The sequence below is a fragment of the Cynocephalus volans genome, chromosome 1 (genome assembly GCF_027409185.1).
Source record: "Cynocephalus volans isolate mCynVol1 chromosome 1, mCynVol1.pri, whole genome shotgun sequence".
NCBI lineage: Eukaryota > Metazoa > Chordata > Mammalia > Dermoptera > Cynocephalidae > Cynocephalus > Cynocephalus volans.
This window is the reverse complement of record NC_084460.1, coordinates 237,453,120-237,474,930: the sequence shown is the minus strand read 5'-3', so window position 1 is coordinate 237,474,930 and position 21,811 is coordinate 237,453,120. Positions and strand designations below refer to the sequence as shown.

The following is a 21,811-nucleotide window of genomic DNA, read 5'->3' as shown; positions in this document are numbered from 1 at the left end:
TTCACATTCAGCAAAAATTCCATTCTATGCTTGCTGGCTTGTGCTAGTTTTCTGTTATCCTTTCTGGAAGAAGGAGCATCCTAGATGTAAAGTCCCACTTTTTTTTTGTTTGTTTGTTTGGTTTTTTTTTGTCTTTTTCATGACCGGCACTCAGCCAGTGAGTGCACTGGCCATTCCCATATAGGATCCGAACCCGCGGCGGGAGCGTCGCTGCGCTCCCAGCGCCACACTCTCCCGAGTGCGCCACGGGCTTGGCCCAAAGTCCCACTTTTGAAACTTAATTTGTTCCTTATTGATTTTCCTTTATCAGATATTTATTTATTGTGCACTTATTTTTGGATGGTATATTAGTTAGGATAGATTAACTGTTGAAGCAAATAAACTTTAAAATATATAATGGCACAAAGAAAGTAGAAGTTCGTCTTTCCTATGGGCAGCAGAGTGGGTGGGAGGAAGCTCTACTCCACATAGTCACTTAGGGTCCCAGGCAAATGGGGACTCTGCCATCTTCAGTGAGAGGCTTTCAAGGCCATTCTGGTTGTCAACATTTTTTGAGTGGTAAAGGAAAGAATATTCAAGAATGGAGGTTTTTATGGACCAGACCTACAAGTAGCACACACCACTTCTACTCACATATCTTAAGTTAAAATTCAGTTACATGACCACAGCTAACTTCAAGGAAGGAAATGCAGTGCAGCTCTTTACGAAGAAAGAAGAGGAAGACATTTAATTTCAGTAAGCGGAAGCAGTTTCTGCCGTGGGGCCAAAGTGGGGAGTTTAGAGAGTAGGTACAAAGATGATTAAAGGCCTAATCTGCAACCTTTGTAACTTCAAGATTTATAGCTTAGCAAACAGGTTACGACCTGTGTATAAATACCAATAACCCAGGTCCATATATGATTAAAACCCATAAGAAAGGCTAAAAAAAAATTGGAATGATAGCGCTGCGGAGATGACTTTTCAGCTTGATGGAGGTGATGTCATTTGGACTGGCTTTGAAACACATATAGAATTTCACTTGGCAGAGCTGACTTTGAAGATATCTCCCATGGTACGAGGGAAAGAAAGTTAAGAGCAATGGGACAGAAAAGTGAGGGTGCGTTTGAATAACTGAGACCAGTCTAACTTGGTTGGGAGGTAGAGGAGCTTAGAATTTTGTCAGAGGAGGTATGAGGAGAAACAAGACAGAGACTTCTGTATAAAAGGTCTTGGATGCTCAGTAAAGAGCAAGTCTTAAGAAAGTTGTGGTCAGGGCTGGCCCCGTGGCTCACTCGGGAGAGTGCGGCGTGGGTAGCGCGAAGGCCGCAGGTTCGGATCCTATATAGGGATGGCTGGTGTGCTCACTGGCTGAGCGTGGTGCAGACCTGACCGTGCCGAGGGTTGCGATCCACTTACCGGTTAAAAAAAAAAAAGAAAGTTGTGGTCAGTGTTATTGAATCAGTTGCTGCTGAAAAAATATCTCTGTTGATGATCACTAATAAAGGGTTGAGGCAATTATAGAGCCTCTGGTGTCATTTGAGAGAGGATGTTCAATAGAGATAGAAAGGTATTAAAGAGTGAAAGCAAGGTGAAGAAATGTGACTACTCTTGTAAGAGTTTCATATTGACAAATTTTTTTTTTTTAATTTTAATTTTTTTTTTTTTTTTCATCTTTTTCATGACCGGCACTCAGCCAGTGAGTGCACCGGCCATTCCTATATAGGATCCGAACCCGCGACGGGAGCGTCACTGCGCTCTCAGCGCCGCACTCTCCCGAGTGCGCCACAGGGTCGGCCCTCATATTGACAAATTAAAGATAAACTTGTAAGTCAAAATTTATCAGAAAAAGATTTTTTTTGGAATATGGAAACCCAAGCATATGTTTAGGATAAGATAAATGATCAATGATGAAGAAGTGATTGATTGAAAGTGAAAATTATGGGGAAAGAATAAGAAATTTATGAAGAATAAGAACAATTTGAAATGGCCAGTATGGGAAACATTATATAAAGTCAGCTAGGATAAGATTCCTCAGCTAAGATTAGGTAGCTCGTTTTTGGACAATTCAGAATTCACAAGAGTTTTGTGCCACATTCAGCACAAAACTGAATTGGGATGGAAAAGAAGAAAGAAAAAAAAATGGTAGGAACTCAGGGTTAGAGATTAGCAAGGAAAGCACAATGGGAGCTCAAGAGAATAAATAAGAATATTGCTGAAACTGTTACATATGAAGATCCAGGTATAGGGGGACTGGAGGTTTGGGAGTTCAGGCAGGGTTTAAGGGCAAAGAACAAGTTTAATAAAATAAAATTGGAGCAGAGAAAAGATGTGAGAGTTTGGTCAAAGCAGACAATTTCAGAGTTTGAGAACTTAGAGAACTTAGAGTTGAAGATGAGGTTCATGGGATGGGTGTATTGATTTGGTGGTGGAGGAATATTTGAATTAAGATGACTTTCAAGAAAAGAGTGTAGGCAGATTGTCTATTGAAGCTATAGCAAGAGATGAAATCAAACTTAATTAAAACTGGGATTCAAGTCTAAAAGTATGTCCTCAGTGGAAATGGAAAGCTGATCTTTATTTTAATGAATTTTCATATTCCATGTGCTTGGCGGTGCTGGGTGGTGATTATGGTTCATGTACACGTACGTACTGAGTATAGTTCATTGGCAGCACTATGAAATGAAAGAAAAGTCATGCATGCCCATATCAGCTTGCTAATGGGTTTCCTCTATCTCAGAAAAATGTTACTCATTGTTTTTTGCATTAAGTTTCAAACCTCTGTAATTGTCATCACAGTAAGTAGCTGGTCTTGTGGTAAAGGTAATTTGGAGAATTAAATAAGGTCTGCAAGTGAGCAGGTAGGCATTTGGCAACTTTTACATTAGCTTTGGCCCTTCTAGTATACTGGGTCGTCTGTGATTCTTTGAAGAGGAATTGACTGTTGATGTAAGGCTCCTTCTTTGTCATAAGCTTCACACCTGTTAATCCCTAATGGAAGACCCTATCCTCCTATTTTAGACACCATTTTAAATAACTTCTGCCCCAATAATTACTAGGAAATATACAGACATTGATACAACACTGGTTAAGTACTCCCCCACAGATATTGATGTTTCGGACTTTGTCCATTGGATTGTGAACATCCTGAGGACAAGAAATACACATTTCTGTTTACATATTTAAATTATAGATGCAATTCATTCTAATCCATTTTATGTTTTTTTTAAAATGTTGATGTTTTACATCATTGTAGGAAACTGTACTGGTCAGACCGAGGAACCATGGGAGGGATTCCTGCCAAGATTGCAAGTGCTAACATGGATGGCACGTCTTTAAAAACACTCTTCACTGGGAACCTTGAACACCTGGAGTTAATCACCCTTGATATCAAGGAGCAGAAACTCTACTGGGCAGTCACTGGAAGAGGAGTGGTATGAACATCCTTTTAGTCTTTCGGTCTTCACCACTGTGCTTGTGTGTTCTGATCCTGAGTGTTCAGAGTTGTCTGGCAGTGGTTCCTGAACAATCTTACTTGGCAGCTTGTACCAGTGTTGTGTTGTCCTTACTCTCAATAACTTCTCTCCTTTGAGCAAATCTTGCCCGGGCTGAAGTCCAGTTTTTTATAGTATGTGCATAGTTCCCTGCAGAGTAATGCTTATTAATTTTTTCTCACCCTTCGTTTCCTTTCAGGATAAATTAATTTCATTTTTCATGTCTTACTTGTCCTTTCAGAGCCATTTCTTTCATGTTTTAATGATTTTAGTGCTTTTTTCTGAAAGTACTTGTTCTCCAATTGTAGAGACTAAGCGAACATATATATTTAAATATATAAAAATATAAATAATATATAAATATATATATATTTCTCTCTGTGCTTATGCAGCTGAGCTGGAGCTAGGCATATAAAAGGTGCTCTATAATAATTATTGATCAATTAAACATTGTGTTGGATGTTAAATTGAATATGTGCTATTCTCTTCCTTGCTTTTTAAACGGTAGCAATTTCAGATCTCTGACATTGATGCTCTCCATAATATTGTGCAGTAGGTTTGGCTTCCAGTTCATTATCTGTTCCATAAGCACTAATTAATTTCACTCTAATATGGACTTAAAACAGTGATAAGTTTTGGGGATTAGAAAGAAGTAGTGATGTGTGTGAAAGCACTTTGCAGACTTGGATGTGTGTGCACAATGATGAGGAAGCTCTTGTCACATGGGTACTGTTTCTGTATACAATTAATTGGGCACGTCCTGGACAGGACTCATGAGCTCCCTCCCCTTCCTATTTCTACATCTGCTCTGCTCTTCAGTCTGTGAGCTTGTCAGTGGTAGACTCTCCATTCCTTCTCCTGGCGACTTCACTCTCCTTACTTAGTCATCACAAAATCCTCCATTTTATATGCAGCCTCTTCACTCATGCCCAGCCTTTTTATGCTACCTCCATCATTCTGAGCAACTTCTCTTTGGCCTTGACTAGGCCGTGGCCCTCGTTACTGAACTCTGTTTTCATGTTGGAGACATGTTGTCTTCATAAAAGCACAATAACTGGTTGATCATGGCTCAGCTTGGAACCCTGGCCTGGAGGAGTAGCTCCCAACACTTCAGCTGAGCTTGCTCAGCTTATCCGGGCTGGTCACCACTCCCTTTGCAGCTCCCCTCCAAGCTCGTGTTCCTTCTGCTCTAGCCCTCTGGAACCTCTGTCAGTTTCTAGGGCATAACCCATTCTTTAAAAAAAATTTTTTTTAATTGAAACATAATTGATTGTACATGTATGTGGGGTACAGCATTGCATATTGATAACCTGTGTGCAATATGTGATGTCAAATCAAGATAATTAGTATATTCAACATTACACAATGTAATAATTTTTCATGGCTCTTTACCAATTTCTTGCCAATCCCCCACCCCTTTCCCACCTCTGGTGGCCTCAGTTCTTTTCTCTCCTTTTGAAAGTTGAACAAATTATTGCGATTACTGTATCTTTCTTTCTTTTATTTATTTGTTTATTTTTTTAGCTCCCTCTTATGACTGAGGACATGTGATATTTCTCTTTCTGTGCCTGGCTTATTTCACTTAAGGCATAATTTTCTCTAAGTTTATGCATGCTGCTGTGAATGGCAGCATTTCATTCTTCTTTTTATGGCAGAGTAGTATTCCCTCGTGTATATATACCACATTTTCTTTATCCAGTCATCCATTGATGGACATTTAGGTTAGTTCCAACTCTTGGCTGTTGTAAGTTGAGTTGCAATAACATGGGAGTGAGTGATGATTTTCATTCCTTTGGGTATATACCCAGGGGTAGGATTGCTGGATTGTATAGCAGATCTACCTGTAATTGTCTGAGGAACCTCCATACTGTTTTCCATAATGGTTGCACTAACTTACAGTCCCATCAACAGGGTAGGAATGTTCCCTTTTGTCCACATCCTTGCCAGCATTTGTTATTTGTCTTTTTAACAATGGCCAGTCTAACTGATAACCTGCTCTTCAGGCTGCTGAGTTCCCTTGTCTGGTGAGGCAATAAGCCAGACCTCATTCATTTCTTTTGCCAGTACCCAGCTCAGATCCTGGCACTTGAGATAGAGTTTTGGAATGAAATTAAACCAGCTACGTCTACGTTTTGTTTTTCTTTCAGAAGCAGACTACTTGTCATTTTCCCTCAGTAACTTCATTCTTGTGCATTCTTTTCCAGTATGACCAAAGTCATTTTGAACAAAGCTTGTTACCTGTCAGAATATGACAGACCCCATCCAGTCTTGTTGTCTTCTGTGATTATAGGGTAAACCTTTCCTATCCCCATTACGGATATTGTTGGTGAAGATGTTGAACCCAGAGTCAATCAGCTCCTGTGTAATGACCTGCAGTTAGACATTTCAGTGTATCCTTGACCACGTGCAGGGGCTAGTGGTTCTGTCCCCTGTTCTCCACCATGCCATCTGAGAAAGTTGACTGACTTGAGCACTAGCTTCATTACCAATGAAGTGTGCATAATGATATTTGCCTGACCCACTGCTCAGTGTAGTTGTGACTATCAAATCAGAAAATAGATATGAAAAAAACTCTGTAAAGGATAGCATGCTATATAAATGTAAGGTATCATTATTAGAAGAATATTTGCTTTAAAATGCTCTCTCACTTACTTCACTGTGAATCATAAAACTAATGAAAATTCTAACCCTTTAGATTGAAAAAGGAAACGTGGATGGTTCAGAGCGAATGGTTCTGGTACGCCAACTTTCCCACCCCTGGGGAGTTGCTCTCTATGATTCCTTCCTTTATTATACTGATGAACATTTTGAGGTCATTGAAAGAGTTGACAAGGCCACTGGGGACAACAAAGTAGTCTTGAGAAATAATGTTCCATCTCCAAGGGGCCTTCGAGTTTTTCACAGACGCAGTAAGTATTTGTCCCTGAAACATATTCATGGATGTACAGCATGTATTCACAAATCTGCACACACTCCCACGTACATACATGTGTATACAAATTGAAATTACCCAAAATATTTTTTAAATGTTTACCATGTCTTAAGTAAGCATTGTTAAATGTCAAAGGCTAACCTGGCATCCGAAAGGCCAGACTGGCTTCAGAGTAAGCTTGTGTGTCATGGCTGCTGCTTGACGGCTCTCCCCGACACATTATGTATGTGTATTGTCTGTGTTCCTTATTAGAATGTAATCTCCATCAGGGCAAGTATTTTGTCTTATTTATTGCTCTGTACCCAGTTACTAGAAGAGTTCCTGACACCTAGAAGGTACTCAGGAAATATTTGTTGGATGACTACTGAGAAAGTGTTAACAGGGTAGAATTGTTACTAATAAAAGGAATACTCTAAGATGGTTGCCTATTTCAGCATATTTTTTCAGAGATAATCTAACTTTTGATTTGCCTCTTTAAATTAGCATTATGATAAGAACTTTTTTAATAGTTTTTACATAATTGTAGCTTTTAGTCTCTTACCAAAGATTATCACACTTTGTTTCCTGCTGTATAACAGGTTTGTCACTTGTTATTTATTTTTATTACATGTGAATCAAACCCTTAAATATTCTTATTTTATATACTTTAAAACAAATGTTCATCATATTGTTGATCATGTAATTAAACTGATTTAATTTTAGGTTCCAGTGCATAGGTCAAGAGGGCAAAGAGATTAACAGATGGTATACCATCTCCCTAATCCTTGCGTGATTTGTAGACAAAAAACATCCGATGCCTCATTCTCTAGCTGTTATACAATAGTTGTGGTACAGTTTTAATACCTTTAGGTATTATTGTATAAGCTCTGATCTCTCCAATATTGTTTTGAGGTTGTTAACTTCGCTACCATATGTTTGTTATTAATTTTTATGATGAAGTTTTTGGTGACCCAATTTAAAAAATTTGAGATGGATTGGCTAGTAGGTAGGATCAAAAGTTACAAACTGAGTATGATTTCATTTAGATGTTGCCGAATCCTCAAATGGCTGTAGCAACAACATGAATGCCTGTCAGCAGATTTGCCTGCCCATACCAGGAAGATTGTTCTCCTGCTCCTGTGCTAGTGGATTTAAACTCAATCCTGATAATCGGACCTGCTCTCCATATAACTCTTTCGTTGTTGTTTCTTTGATGTCTGAAATCAGAGGCTTTAGCTTGGAATCTTCTGATCATTCAGAAGCCATGGTGCCAGTGGCAGGCCAAGGTATGCCAACTCCAATATAAGTAAAATTTCACTTCCATCTGGTGCCAAGTTGAAATCGGCGCCATAAAAGCATTTCTTTTTTGGCGTCTGGTTGGTATGGGGATCTGAACCCTTGTCCTTGGTGTTATAACACTGTGCTCTAACCAAGTGAGTCAACCAGCCAGCCCAAAAGCTTTTCTTCATGTTCGGATTCAGTGCATAATGAAGCTTGTCCTGCCCTTTAAATAAACTGGCTCAGCCTGGAGTGATTCTCAAACTTTATTGTGTATCAGAATCACTCAGAGGGCTTAAAACACAGATTGGGGCTCCATCATCCCCTGATTTTCTGACTTAGTATTCTGGGGTAGGGCTAGAGAATCTGCATTCCCAGAGCATGCTGAGGTTGCTGGCCCATGGACCACACTTGAGAACCACAGGGCTAGAGCAATATAGAATGTAGCATGAGTTTGCAAGAAGTATTAAGAATTGGCATTCAGAAGAACAGTGCCCTATTTCTGACCGCAATTGGAGATTTAGGGTAGAAGGAATACTACTATTTAATATAGTAATAAAATAGCCCCAAAATATAATTTGTTAATATACATTTGGAGAATCAAAGTAAGAGTTCACAGTATTAGTCTCTCCTTAATAAGTGTATTTTGCAGCACTTTATGCTTGCAAACCGTGAATGTAGAAAATGAAAACTTGCCTCCTAGAGGCACTAAGAAGGTTTTTAGATGTATGATTCCAGAAGAAGAATTAGGAGTTTACTCACATTGCAAGGAGTACATCTCAGGCTAAAGATAGAAATAGAGGGTAGAATGGATAGAAAAAAGGATGAGGGGAATGAAAGGGTTGGAGAGATGGTCAGAAGACACAGAAATGTCTCTGGTGAAAGGAGTCAGAGAGCTTCTGGTAACACACCTACCCCTGCATGATTATCATATTTACATGTACTCATGATTTACTTATCTTCATTTTTTCATAACTAAAAAGTTATGGATCTAAGTTATCATCTTGCAAAGATATTAAAACATCTATAGTATTTTTCTTCCAACTTTTCATTTTGAAAAATTTCAAACACAGAAAGATTGAAACAAAAATAGAGCAAACATTCTTATACCCTTCACCGAGATTTAACGATTGTTAACATTTCCCCACAAAGCTCGCAATCTGTGTAGGTGTGTGTACATACACATATACAGGCACACAGATTTTTCATGAACTTTTTGGAAATAAAGTTCAGGTATGACATTTTTTCCTTATGTACGTTAGCATGAAGCCCCAAAGGACATTATCCTCTAATGTTTATATTCCTATCTCTCCAATTGGGCTTAGAATGTTTTATAGCTGTTGTTTTGCTCCAGCCAAGATCTAATCAAGATTCACACATTGCATTTGGAATGTCTCTTCAGTTTCTTTTAATCCGGGGTAGTTGCCCTTAGTTTTTTGTTATGGCATTGATGTTTTGAAGGGGCAGACTGTTGTTTTTTAGAATCCTACATTGAGGATTTGTCTAATTCATTTAACATGTCATTCAGTTTGTACCCTGCATTTCTCATGAAATGGAAGTTATGTCTTGTTGCTTGATTGGATTGAGGTTGAACTCATTTGGCAAGAACACTTCATAAGTGATGCTGTGTACTCGATACAGTATCTCATTAGGAAGAGCATTTAGGGTGATGGCTGCTAAATCTTTGCTTTTTAAAGATATAATTCCCTCAGCCCCCTTCTAATTTTTATGAAATCTGTGGAGTCACACTTTGGCACTGTGAATATCTTGCTCCCCAAGCACCTTTTACCCACTGGTTTTACCAGTCATTGGTGATCCTTGTCAGAAATGATTATTTAATTGGGGATTGCAAAATGGTGATTTTCTTATTCTGTCATTCCTTTACATTTATTAGATAATATTCTTCTATAAAGAAAAACTCCTTTTATTATCATGTGAACTCAAGTTTTTACTTTTTTAAATTCAGTGTGTTATAATCAATTACCAAAATTACTCTTCTGATGCTCCAGTCAATCTGTTTTGACCATGGAGAGCCTCTTCAAGTGACTGCCTGTATTCTTTTGACATGATCCCATTAGTGTTTGAGTGCTTCCTTGCTTCTTGGTGCAATAAGATATTCCAAGCTCACCTCATCCCTTCCCTTCCCAAACCTATAAACAGCCATTTCTCCTAGGAGCTGGAGCTCCTTATTGTGGGAAATGGTATTTAGAAACCAAGATTTGGATGGCAGGTGTGCCCATTGCAACTGGGAAACACATATTTTTGTCTGATAATGAAGGGATGGTCAGAGCAGAGAGGTAGGAATGAGGGTTTGAGAGGAAGGACAGACATTTAGAAGTTCTGCTTCCAGGTTGGTTGGTTAGCTCACTTGGTTGCAGTGTGGTACTAATAAGACCAAGGTCAAGGGTTGGGATCCCTCTACTTGCCAGCAGCCAAATAAATAAATACATAAATTAAAAAATTTAAAAATAAAAGTTCTAGTTCAGTTAGAGAATTGTCTAATAATCTTTTCTTAAATGTTCCAGGACGAAATGTACTTCATGTGGATGTTGATGTATCCTCTGGCTTTATTTATTGGTATGATTTTAGCAGCACTGTGACATCTTACAATGCAATTCGTAGAATCAAACCAGATGGGTCTTCTTTTACAAACCTTATTACACATGGGATAGGAGACCATGGAGTCCAAGGTATTGCAGTGGATTGGGTAGCAGGTATGTAAGCTATATAGTGATTTTATTGAAAAGCCTTTTTGTGTTTGCATCTCTGTCATATTATTTTATGCTACAAAGTTTAGCCAGACTACATGTGCTACAAATTTTTTTTCTAGACAATTATTGAGAACATTTAAGATAAATTGAATTGTGTTTGTTAAGACTTGTACATGCATATCTTATCTAAGTTATGTGTCTGTTAAATAACTAGTTGACAGACGCATAACAGATTAATCATGCTGTTTTCTTCTATTGTTATCATAATCAAAACTGCAGGCAAAAATGATTAGAAATATTAGATTATGTGGATTTGTTTTTTCACACTTAGATTTGCACCTAATTTTTGAATTTGAAATGTCTAAATTTTCAAAGAGAAAGGGACATTAAAATATAATGTAAATCATAAAACAGCATTTATGTACTTTAAAACCCAACAATTTTAGTTGCCAAATTATGGATTGCTTCCTGTTGTTCATGTATAAAAATCCTTTTGATAATTAGGTACATTCTCTATTAGTAGGTATGTTGAAATGCCTGACCCAGTATTACATTAACTTGGTTGCATGGATTCATGCACTATGTTTGAATTACCACTCATTTTTAATGATACACTGTTATATATTATAATTTTTCGATTATAATGAAAATGCTATATAAAATAGTGTCACTGTGTATTATCAAGCTTGGTACATCCGCATCACTTAGAAATATGTATTATGAAAATCAAGGTACCATAATAAGAGTATTGCAAATAGTAAATATGGTAGTATGGTTATGTAAGGCTTTAATTGGGTTCCTAAATCCCATTTCAATTACAAGTTTACTATTTCTGAGTGTACAGATAAAGCAAGGGTCAGCAAACTACGGCCTGTGGATCCAATGCAGCCTGTTGCCTGTTTTTGTAAATAAAGTTTTATTGAAACACAGCTATGGCCATTTGTTTATGAATTGTCTTTTGTTGCTTTTACGTTACAATGGCAGAGTAAATGATTGGAGGTGAATAAATATATACGTTGGTACTTCAAAAAATTCATGGAAAAATGGAATTAAAAGATAATACGAATCCTTCCATGAACTTTTTGAAGACCCCTCATATATAGCAAGTAGATACGGGTAATGAAAAAATATATCAGTAATGTATTTCATATCAGCCTGCTTTCTCTAGAGGTGTTTTGAATCGGATATAGGAACAAAATATGTATGCCTTGGTAGCAGCATTGATAATTCAACAACGGACTTTCAACTACATGGAATCGATAAATTGGGATCACCCTCTATTCGTGATACTAACTTTACACCATTGTCTTTTTATTGTAGCATTTACGTTGCGCTGTATTACCCAAAGGGAAATGGACTTTTGTTTTGGTGGCTTTTAGAAGGTCCACAGGATGAAAACACCTACATTAGTTAGAAAGCCTAGGAAAAGACCTTATATTAGTAGTAAGCAGCAAGAGCATTTGATGACATAACCCCAAGGTGCTGCTTGTGCTCCCTGTTTGCTACTCTATCGTGTGGAAGTTATGCCATGATAATGTATATTTAGAGTATTTGAGTAGATGTTAAATATTCAGTGCTTCCGGTAGAAGAGGAAGGACATTCTGGAAAATATACCTTTCAGTAGAAAGTAGGCTATGACATTTGCTATGAATTCTAATCTGCTTTAGAAGCATTTGCTATGAATTCTAATCTGCTTTAGAAGCTGAAGATGGGAACTTCCTCTCTAAATCTGCAGAAGCAATCTCTTTCATTTCTGAGAGTGAATTTATTTTTCTAAACCTAAATTGAGACATTTATTTATCATCTTGGAAAAGACAACATGTTGTGATCCAAGCCTCAACCTTACATATTTCATTCTGAATTTGAAAAAGTACCCTTTTTCTTCTTGGTTTTCCATTTATAAGATTACTTTCATTTTTCCTATAGGAAATCTTTATTTCACCAATGCCTTTGTGTTTGACACACTGATAGAAGTTCTGCGGATCAATACCACCTACCGCCGTGTTCTCCTTAAAACCAGAGTGGATATGCCTAGTCACATTGTTGTAGACCCCAAGAACAGATACCTCTTCTGGATTGACGATGGACACAAACCAAAGATTGAACGTTCTTTTCTTGACTGTACCAATCGAACTGTGCTTGTATCTGAGGGTATTGTCACACCACAGGGCTTGGCAGTGGACCATAGCAATGACTACATTTATTGGGTTGATGATACCTTAGATATGATTGCAAGGATCCATTGTGATGGAGGCGAATCTGAAATAATTCGTTATGGTAGTCGGTACCCAACTCCTCAGGGCATTGCTGTCTTTGAAAATTCTATCATATGGATAGATAGGAATTTGGACAAAATCCTCCAAGCTAGCAAGGAACCAGAGAACACAGAGCCACCAACAGTGATAAAAGACAATATCATTGGGCTAAGAGATGTGACCATCTTTGATGAGCATTTCCAGCCCCGGTCCCCAGCAGAGGTCAACAATAACCCTTGCTTGGAAAATAATGGTGGGTGCTCCCATCTCTGCTTTGCTCTACCTGGATTGCATACCCCAAAATGTGGCTGTGCCTTTGGGACCCTGGAAAGTGATGGCAAGGGCTGTGCTATTTCAACAGAGAATTTCCTCATCTTTGCCTTGGATAATTCCTTGAGAAGCTTACACTTTGACCCTGAAGACCATAGGCCACCTTTCCAAGAAATAAATGTAGAAAGAACTGCCATGGCTGTGGGCTATGACAGTATAAATAATAGGATCTACTTCACACAGAATTTAAACTCTGGACGCAGCCAGATTTCCTATGTCAGCCTGTATTCAGGGATCCATTCTCCAACTGTCATTGCTTCGGGTAAGCACAGTATGGGTGCAGCTTATTTTGGAAGTAGACACAATGGGGTCAACATGCATAGATGGCTAAGTGCTTCTAAAGCATATTGAAATGCTGACACCTTTGTGTGTGTGTGTGTGTCCAGATGTAGGGTTTGCTTATGGCATTGCCTTTGACTGGATCAATAGAAGAATTTATTACACTGACTACGACAACCAGACGATTAATTCCATGGCTGAAGATGGGTCTAAGCGCACTGTCATAGCCCGTGTATCAAAACCAGGAGCAATTGTGTTAGATCCTTGCCGAGGGTATGCCATGGTCCTCTTTATTGTATTTCTGTCTGCTTATTTCTGGAGGAAGTGGGGCTTGAAATTATTCTTTATTCATACAGAACCAACATTTTATGGGCTTATAACACTATGGCTACAGATTCAAGGGTGAAAGAGCATTTACTTGGGAAGGAGAGTGCAATGCCTAACTCCCTTTAATGATTAAAAAGGTTGGCAGCATACCAGGAAATCAATGCTTTTGGGCAAGTTGTGTGAACAATAATGGAGTAGGGTTTCCTTTGCCATGTTAATGGCAATTTGCAATTAAAGAATGCTGCCATTTTTTTTTTTTTAAATTAAGAATGATTGAGTTTCCTTGTAGTGAATTAATTATGACTCCTTTTGGATCACTAGGTACCTGTTCTGGACTGACTTGGATACTAATGCCAAAATCGAGAGAGCCACACTAGGAGGAAACTTCCGGGTACCCATTGTGAACAGCAGCCTAGTCTGGCCCAATGGTCTCGCTCTGGACTCTGAGGAGGGCCTTCTCTACTGGGCAGATGCTAGTCTGTATGTGTCTTTTGTTACTCATGTCAGTGATGATAAGAAGAGTTCTTCCTCCTACTTCCAAAGGAGAGGGATTTGCATAATGTGATGAGAATATAAAATGCCAGATAGGTATTGGCAAAATATAGAATCACAGTTTTAGAAACTATATTACATTCTATCTTAGTGAACATATTGTGAAATTGAATAATTACGAAATAAAGGACATCTAGAGATGCTAAATGCATCTATAATTTTAACTATAATTCTAAATGTATTTACTCAGTTTATAATTATAAATGTAATTATTCGATTTATAATCTATAGGCACTAGGTAACTACTATAAAATATGAATAACTTTTAAATGCACACTGTCAAGTGTTTTCTGGGCTTTAGCAGTTAGAGTCTTTTAAAAAATGCTTTTCTTTAGTCTTTGACTTTTGGTCATCTTCTTAAATAGACCCTTTCTTCACTGACAAGCTTCTTCTCAACAGATTTCATACTGTTTTCCTTATAAACTTTTGTAAATTCTAACTTTCTACGTTACTTCTCCAAGTAACCCCCAGATGTCTCATTCCTGCCATCCAATGTAGTAGGTGAAGGGATGAAGTGATTCTGTTTATGGCTGATGTCTACCTGCCAGGAATCTTAATTTTTCTTGCTTATTTCTTCATGATTTTGGTCGTTTGATGCCCATCACCTAACATCCTGATCTTTTCTTCATTTTCTCATTTAAAACAATGCAGTGATGTTTTGTGTCTAAATTTGGATCATTCTAGGTAAACACCTCAAATTAATGTCACATTGAAAAAGTCATTTAGGGAGTGGGAAGGAAAAGTAACTAACATTTTATTGAGAGTCTACTATGTGCTCAACCCCAATTTCCAAGCATTACGTGGATCATTGCATAATGTCTCCTGTTTCTAAAGTCAGCCTGATTCCTTTTGTAGGATTACTTGTAGGTTATGTTAATATGTGGAAATCAGTGACTTATATCGGCCATTGTTGGATAAGCAAGTGCCTCCTGTCAACAGAAGAAATATTTCTAGCTGCCATGCACTCCACTTGGAAAGAAAGTTGGGGGCTTGTTCAAAGCAATGGTTAGGTCTAGGCATTGGGCTGCCAGTTGAGAAACTTATTCTTTCTGGATTTCAGCTTTATTTTTTTCACTTTTTAGGCGGAAGATTGAACGCAGCACTCTAATGGGCACAGAGCGCGAAGTCATTGTCAGCGGAAGCTTCAGTACTTTAGGCTTGACTCTCTATGGCCAGTTTATTTACTGGACTGAGTTGTACTCAAGAAGAATTTACCGAGCTAGCAAATATGATGGATCAGGTCACACTGCAATGACCACGACTTTGCCCGAGCATCCTCAGGGTATTAGCACGGCTGTAAGGAACCGACAGCAGCAGTGTAGCAATCCTTGTGAAGAGTTTAATGGGGGCTGCAGCCATATCTGTGCACCAGGTAAGGAATTGCCCATGAGGATGAAAACATGGAGAATAATAATAATGACAACAACTGGTAAGGAAGGCTGAAGGAATATTCAGCTCTAACAGGAGAAAAAAATCCAAATTCTTGATTTGGGCATAATTATAAGATAGATTTGGGACAGTATTTTCAGAGGAAGACATTGGCAGGTTTCTGTTCTATTCTATATGGAGCCCTCTTACGAAGGCATTTTAAATTCAGACCTGATGGAGGTAGACAGCAAGGTAAAGGCTTTGGCTCTCACTTGTACAGGAATTCCATCAATGAGCTCATCTTCCTTATAAAAGGATTTAATTTTTCTGTGTAGGACGTTTTGTTTACAGATTAAAATATTTCTGGTGATATTTTAGGGTCTGATATTATGTGCTGCATGGTGTGTTTTATAGAGAACAATAAATTCATAGGAAGATGTGCCTTTTGTTACTATTGTTTTGCAAATTTTGCTGAGAAGAGAGAATCATTGTGTTGCAGACAAGAGGTAGTTTGAAGATTAGGGTGAATTAGCACTTTTACTAGAAATCGGTGGTGGTTCCTCTTGATGGAAAAATGACTCAGCATATAGTTGAAAGGTTAATGGGCAGAGTTCCCATGGCTTGTCTTATAGAGAATTTTATGTAGAAGCTGTTCCAAGTGCTGTTCTGGAGGAGACAGTATGAATTAGCTCCACCAATCTTTTGCTTCTTCTGGGCCTCCCTTCCTTCAGGTCCAAATGGTGCTGAGTGCCAGTGTCCACATGAGGGCCACTGGTATCTGGCCAATGACAATAAGCACTGCATCATGGACAACGGTGCACGGTGTAGTGAATCCCAGTTCACATGTCTCAATGGGCACTGTATCTTAAAAGAGTGGAAATGCGATAACGACAATGACTGTGGTGACGGCAGTGATGAGCTGGAAAGTGTCTGTGGTAAGTTGGACACTTGATGCTTTTGTTAGGAGCTAATGACATCTTTATTTCAAGTGTTTGGTATGGAATACTGCAGACTGAATGGGTTTAGAATTTATGCCTAAGCTTCCTGTTAGAGCAGAAAAACATTGACTCTGGTAATGCAGACCTGTTAGATCACCTCTGTAGTGGTTAAGAACAAAAGCACAGGATTTAAACCCTGAGCATGTCATTTACAATCTGTATAGCCCTGGGAAAGTTACTCAACCTTCTGAGCGTCTGACATCGCATCTGGAATACTGGAGCTATTACTAGAGTTCTTATGAGGAGTAAGAAAAAATATATTTAAAAAGCACTTAGTATGGTGCATGCTAAGCATGGCATATCATGGGGCTAAGGGCTCTAATAGGTGCTTGTTATCATTTTATTAATTTTCATAGCAGAAAAGTCATGAACTCCGTAATTTTACTGAAATCACTCCCAATGCTCAGCTTCCATCTGGAGTGAATAAAACACAGTGGACTTTCTCAGGTAGTTCTGAGGACGGGGTAGGGGCTAGGAGTTTTTATTTTCCCCAAATAAACTGTATTTGCATGCTTTTCTGTGATTGAGATAAAATTTTAAACTGAGATTATAGAGATATGGACTGACTTTGATTTTTGCTTAACATACTTCATTGGTTTAAAAAAGGTATAAAACATTTTGCTTAATCTAACTAATTTAAAGTGTTATCTCACTTTGCATGCAGTCCGATTTGCAGCTGTTTTTTGCCTTGGAAGGTAAACTCAACGTGTCTGTGCTATTTAATTTTATCTTTTTAGAAATAAGGATGATACTTTAATCAAGAGGGTTTTTTTCAATGTTTTTTCCTCCTCTTAGCATTTCACACCTGCCCGCCGACAGCCTTCACCTGTGCCAATGGGCGATGTGTTCCATACCGTTATCGCTGTGATTACTACAATGACTGTGGTGACAGCAGTGATGAAGCAGGGTGCTTGTTCAGGGACTGTAATGCCACCTCGGAATTCACCTGCAACAACAGAAGGTGCATACCTCGCGAATACGTCTGCAATGGTATAGACAACTGCCACGATAATGCCACTTCAGATGAGAGAAATTGCCGTAAGTATATCTTAAGTATTTATTGTGCTTTTGAGTCTGAAGTCTTAGATAACAGGAGATGAAACTTTTATCTAAAAACAGAGTCTTTCTGGAAAAACAAACAAGCAAAAAAAACCCCTAAGTATTCATCTAAAACTTAAATTTTCTTTAAATACATTCTACTAAGTCATTTTAAGAACAACTCTACTGAATATTTGAATTATCCACTTAAATTGATCCATAACACCATTGAATATCTGAACCTTGAATATTTTGTCTTTGGTTTGTATATCTGCTAGATTAAAAATTTCCTTGATAAAATTTGATTGTTTTAAAGCTTTACCAATAGTCACTGACAAAAATTGTTGCATAAACGCATTGTGGTTAATATTTGTAGTGCAAAAAGCTATAGAGTACCATGTTGATGAAAATGGTTTTTCTCTTTAGTTTTTCTGGTAAATAGCTTTTTAGTTAATTGATTTTTTTAAAATGTTATGTGATTTATTACATTAGCATCTTGGGAAAACAAAAAAGCAAAGTGTGTATGGTATTTTCAATTTGGATATATCATGTTTTGCTGCTTTTGTAAGTACAGTTACACACAATGTTTATTTGGGTCTACTTAAAAAAAAAGTTTTTTTATTGAAAATTTCAAATATATTCCAAAGTAGAAAGAATAGCATAATGTAACCATCCCAGCTTCAACGATTATCAACAAATACAAATCTTATTTCATTTATCTCCCCTAACTTTTTTTCTAGTATTTTAAAGCAACTCATAGGCATGCATTTCACTGATGAAGACACTTTGAAAAACAAGTACCATGCCATTATAATGCCTAGCAAAATCAACAACACTTAGTTAATATCCTTGAGTACCCAGTCCATGTTTAAATTTTGTCATTTATCCCCAAAATGTGTTTTTACTGTTACTCTGTTCAAATTAGGATTTAGACCTGTTCTACGCATTGATTTTGATTGTTATGACTCTTTCACCTCTTTTATTCCACAACAGTTCCCACTTTATGTGACTGATTTTTTAGAAAAGTTAGGTGATTTGTTCTGTGGAATATACCACATTGTGGATTTGACTAATTGCATAATCGATTTAACTTAATTTGCCCTTCTTATTTCCTGAAAACTAGAATTTCAACCTAGAGGTATGATTACAATAGGTTCAATTCTGTGGGTAAGAAGACTTCCTAGGTTGAGCTGCGTATTTCCTGTTGCATCCTATCATGAGGCACAAAATGCTTTGGTTGTCCCACTTTAAGTGATGAGCAAATTTATCAGTGAAGTCAGGTATCAACCTGAACGTTCCCTTATGAAGTCTCCATCAAACTTTCACTCAGTGGTTTTTAGTGTTCATGGTTGGTTGTTCCATAAATCTGTTAATTCATTAAGGGCTACAAAATGGGTATTTAAAAATTCTGTAATTCCTTCCACTTTTATCAGCTAGAGTTCTATAAAGAAGAAATTTCCCTTATCAACTATTTGTTGGTAATTACAATTTTGCAGAATAAATGCTTGATTCTTTCATTTTGTTTGTTAGTTTTCAAATTGATTTAGTGACCATGTAGCACTAAGTTTTTGGATTGTTTTGTTTAGAATTATATTGAACTCATGGATATTTACATATTTGATTAACTTTAATGTAGTGTCTTCATTTATTCTTTTTGGTGCTCAGTTGTCCTTAGGCCAATGGGAGCCCTGTTAATTTGGATCCTTTGATGTGACCCCATTCAGTCTTCTGTAGATCAGGCTTGTCTTATACATTTCCTGTCTCAGACCTGGAATTAGCCATTTATCCAAATAGACCTCACTCCTTCTGTGGTATTTCAAAATGACCACAGAGTTGGGGTGCCCATTTTGTAATTATTGTAGAATAAAGCATTTTAATAATTTGCTTTATTCTACAATAATTTCAAAATGCCTATAGTAATTTCAAAATTATTATAATCACACAAATGATACTATTAACACTGAATGTACTAAATGCAAGGTCCTTCTTGTTCTTAGATTATGTCCCACTATCAATATACATTCAAAATACTGGTTTTAAAGACATTTGAATTTTTTTCTCGGTAGAGTTATGCTATCAACTTGATATACAGTTAGTTTCATTTGTTACTCTTTCCAAATTTTAAGAACTACTTTTCTTTTTCCATTTTTTGTTTTATTACTTTTATTTGTAGAAGGTAGTGTATGTGGTTCCAAAGTAAAAACTGTATGACAGGGTGCATTTATAGAAGTCCTTGCTCCTGCCCTCTCCATTCTGCTGCCTCCATGCTCTTCCCAATCTACCCAGAGGGGTGGCAATTTTCATTAGTTTATGTTTTCTTTGTTGTTATTATTTTTAATATAAGCATCTCTGTCTCTTGCTACACACAAACACGTACATACGCACATGTTTGTATACACACACACTCATATCATCCTTTTTCTTCCTCAAGAAAAGAAACAAAGAGGTATATAGCCTACTGTTTTAAATCTTGCTTTCTTACTATTAACAATATATTCTGGAGATCATACTGTCATTACTTGTCAGTATATAGAGATTTCTTTCATTCCTTTTTTTTACAGCTACCTACTACTCCATCATGTGGATATGCCATATAGTTCATGTAACCAAGAGTTGGGACTCTTGTTGATACCGTTAATTAATGAAAATAGGGTCTAAATTGCAAAGCAACCTCTCCTCTCCATCCCTCCCCCCAGTATCAGCTGGAAATGTCTGTTTACTATAGAATCTATAGGTAACTTAAGTGTCATGGATTGTACCTTTGTGATAGCTTTGAAAATGCTTCCTTTCCACTGGTTTGAGTTCTGCAATAGATCTGTTAGCATGGACATTGCTTACAATGTGTATGGTGGATATGTTCCAAATGTTTATCTAGTTGTCTTTTTCAAGCTGATCGCACTTGCCGGTCTGGATACACAAAATGTCAGGATTCAAATATTTGTATTCCTCGCTCTTACTTGTGTGATGGAGACAACGACTGTGGAGATATGAGTGATGAAAACCCTACTTATTGCGGTGAGTAAGATAAAACTGCCTCTCCTTCCTTAGGTCTATGTAATTAATCTCTGGTTGCTGGTGCTCTCCCAAGGAAACCAAAGAGCGTTGCAATAATTTGTCAACGGGCAAGGCTACAATCCAAGAACAGGAATCAGGTGTAATAACAGTAGCATGAGGGAGCAGAATTCAAGATACAGCCAACAGATAGGGCTAGACAGGTTGGAATTATTGCCGACCTCTCAGGGACCTCTGCTTTCTTATCACTTGTCATGGGCCAAAGCAAGGGAGACTTATAGACCAGAATAATTAGAAGACTTAATTCAGGTTTGTACCCACATTAACAATTTAGAAAATACATCTGAGCAGACCTACCCTAAGATTACTGGAGCAAAGAATCAATGTTCATACTACAGTCTCTTATTTACAAGGATGAATAAGAGACGAACTTTGCTATCTCTCTAGAATCATGGTCTAGCATGGCTGATAGGTATGTGTGGAGTGAGATCAGATATGATCATATTGTTGTTTTTGCTTTTAATTAATTATTATTTCGATGTAATTTATTTGACTTTACATTATAGTGGAAAAAATAGATCCAAGACTTATTTTATATAATCTGTGATTTCATGTGTCACAAAGATAGTTCTTTGGTATTTCTAACAAATACAAAATATTCTTTGGATTTCTGGAATCCAGAAAAACATTCTGGAAAACTGGGGGAATACTGCCTTCCTTCCCTTTACTGTACTTCTCCCTTCCCATGGAAAGCTTATACTTTACAAAATCCCATTTCTCAGGCCTGCCTTCCTTTCTTGGCAACTGTTATCCAGTTTGGAAAAATAGGCAGATTATTAAGACTGAGGGGAACCTGCTTGTGTTTTGCTCATGGATTTTATCTTCTTTGCCTCCTGCAGTCACTCACACGTGCAGCAGCAGTGAGTTCCAATGCACATCTGGACGCTGTATTCCTCGCCGTTGGTATTGTGATGGAGAAATAGATTGTTCTGATGGCTCTGATGAACCTGCCTCTTGTGGTAAGAGAATAAGCAAGCATGAAAAGAACTGTGATGCCTCTAGCCACTTCCAGTCTCTTCCAGGCACTTCAAGTGCAGACTAGGGTCATGACTGCTGAATTCTTGCACTGCCTGCTCCTGCCTCTGGCTGGGTTGCTGAAACCACTTGGCAGACATTCATTAAAGGACCTGTTAGTGCAGGGCATTGTGCAGGGGCGGGGGCGGGGGGAGACGATGCTGACCAGGGTATGGGAGTTGTTGACTGATGCTAATAAAATGAGATT

At 37.8% G+C, this 21,811-nt stretch overlaps 1 protein-coding gene across 1 annotated transcript in view; it reads left to right on the top strand.

The window, feature by feature from the left end:
- The window catches only part of LRP2 (LDL receptor related protein 2), a gene marked incomplete at its 5' end in the record, with an annotated part of 155,211 nt that overhangs the window by 77,480 nt on the left and 55,920 nt on the right, over positions 1-21,811 (top strand). The window contains 12 exon segments of the mRNA XM_063085734.1: positions 3,233-3,410; positions 6,166-6,379; positions 7,428-7,667; positions 10,185-10,373; positions 12,297-13,217; positions 13,342-13,507; positions 13,883-14,041; positions 15,196-15,485; positions 16,213-16,416; positions 17,275-17,517; positions 20,407-20,532; positions 21,429-21,548. Coding sequence (XP_062941804.1) covers positions 3,233-3,410; positions 6,166-6,379; positions 7,428-7,667; positions 10,185-10,373; positions 12,297-13,217; positions 13,342-13,507; positions 13,883-14,041; positions 15,196-15,485; positions 16,213-16,416; positions 17,275-17,517; positions 20,407-20,532; positions 21,429-21,548 — 3,050 coding nt within the window.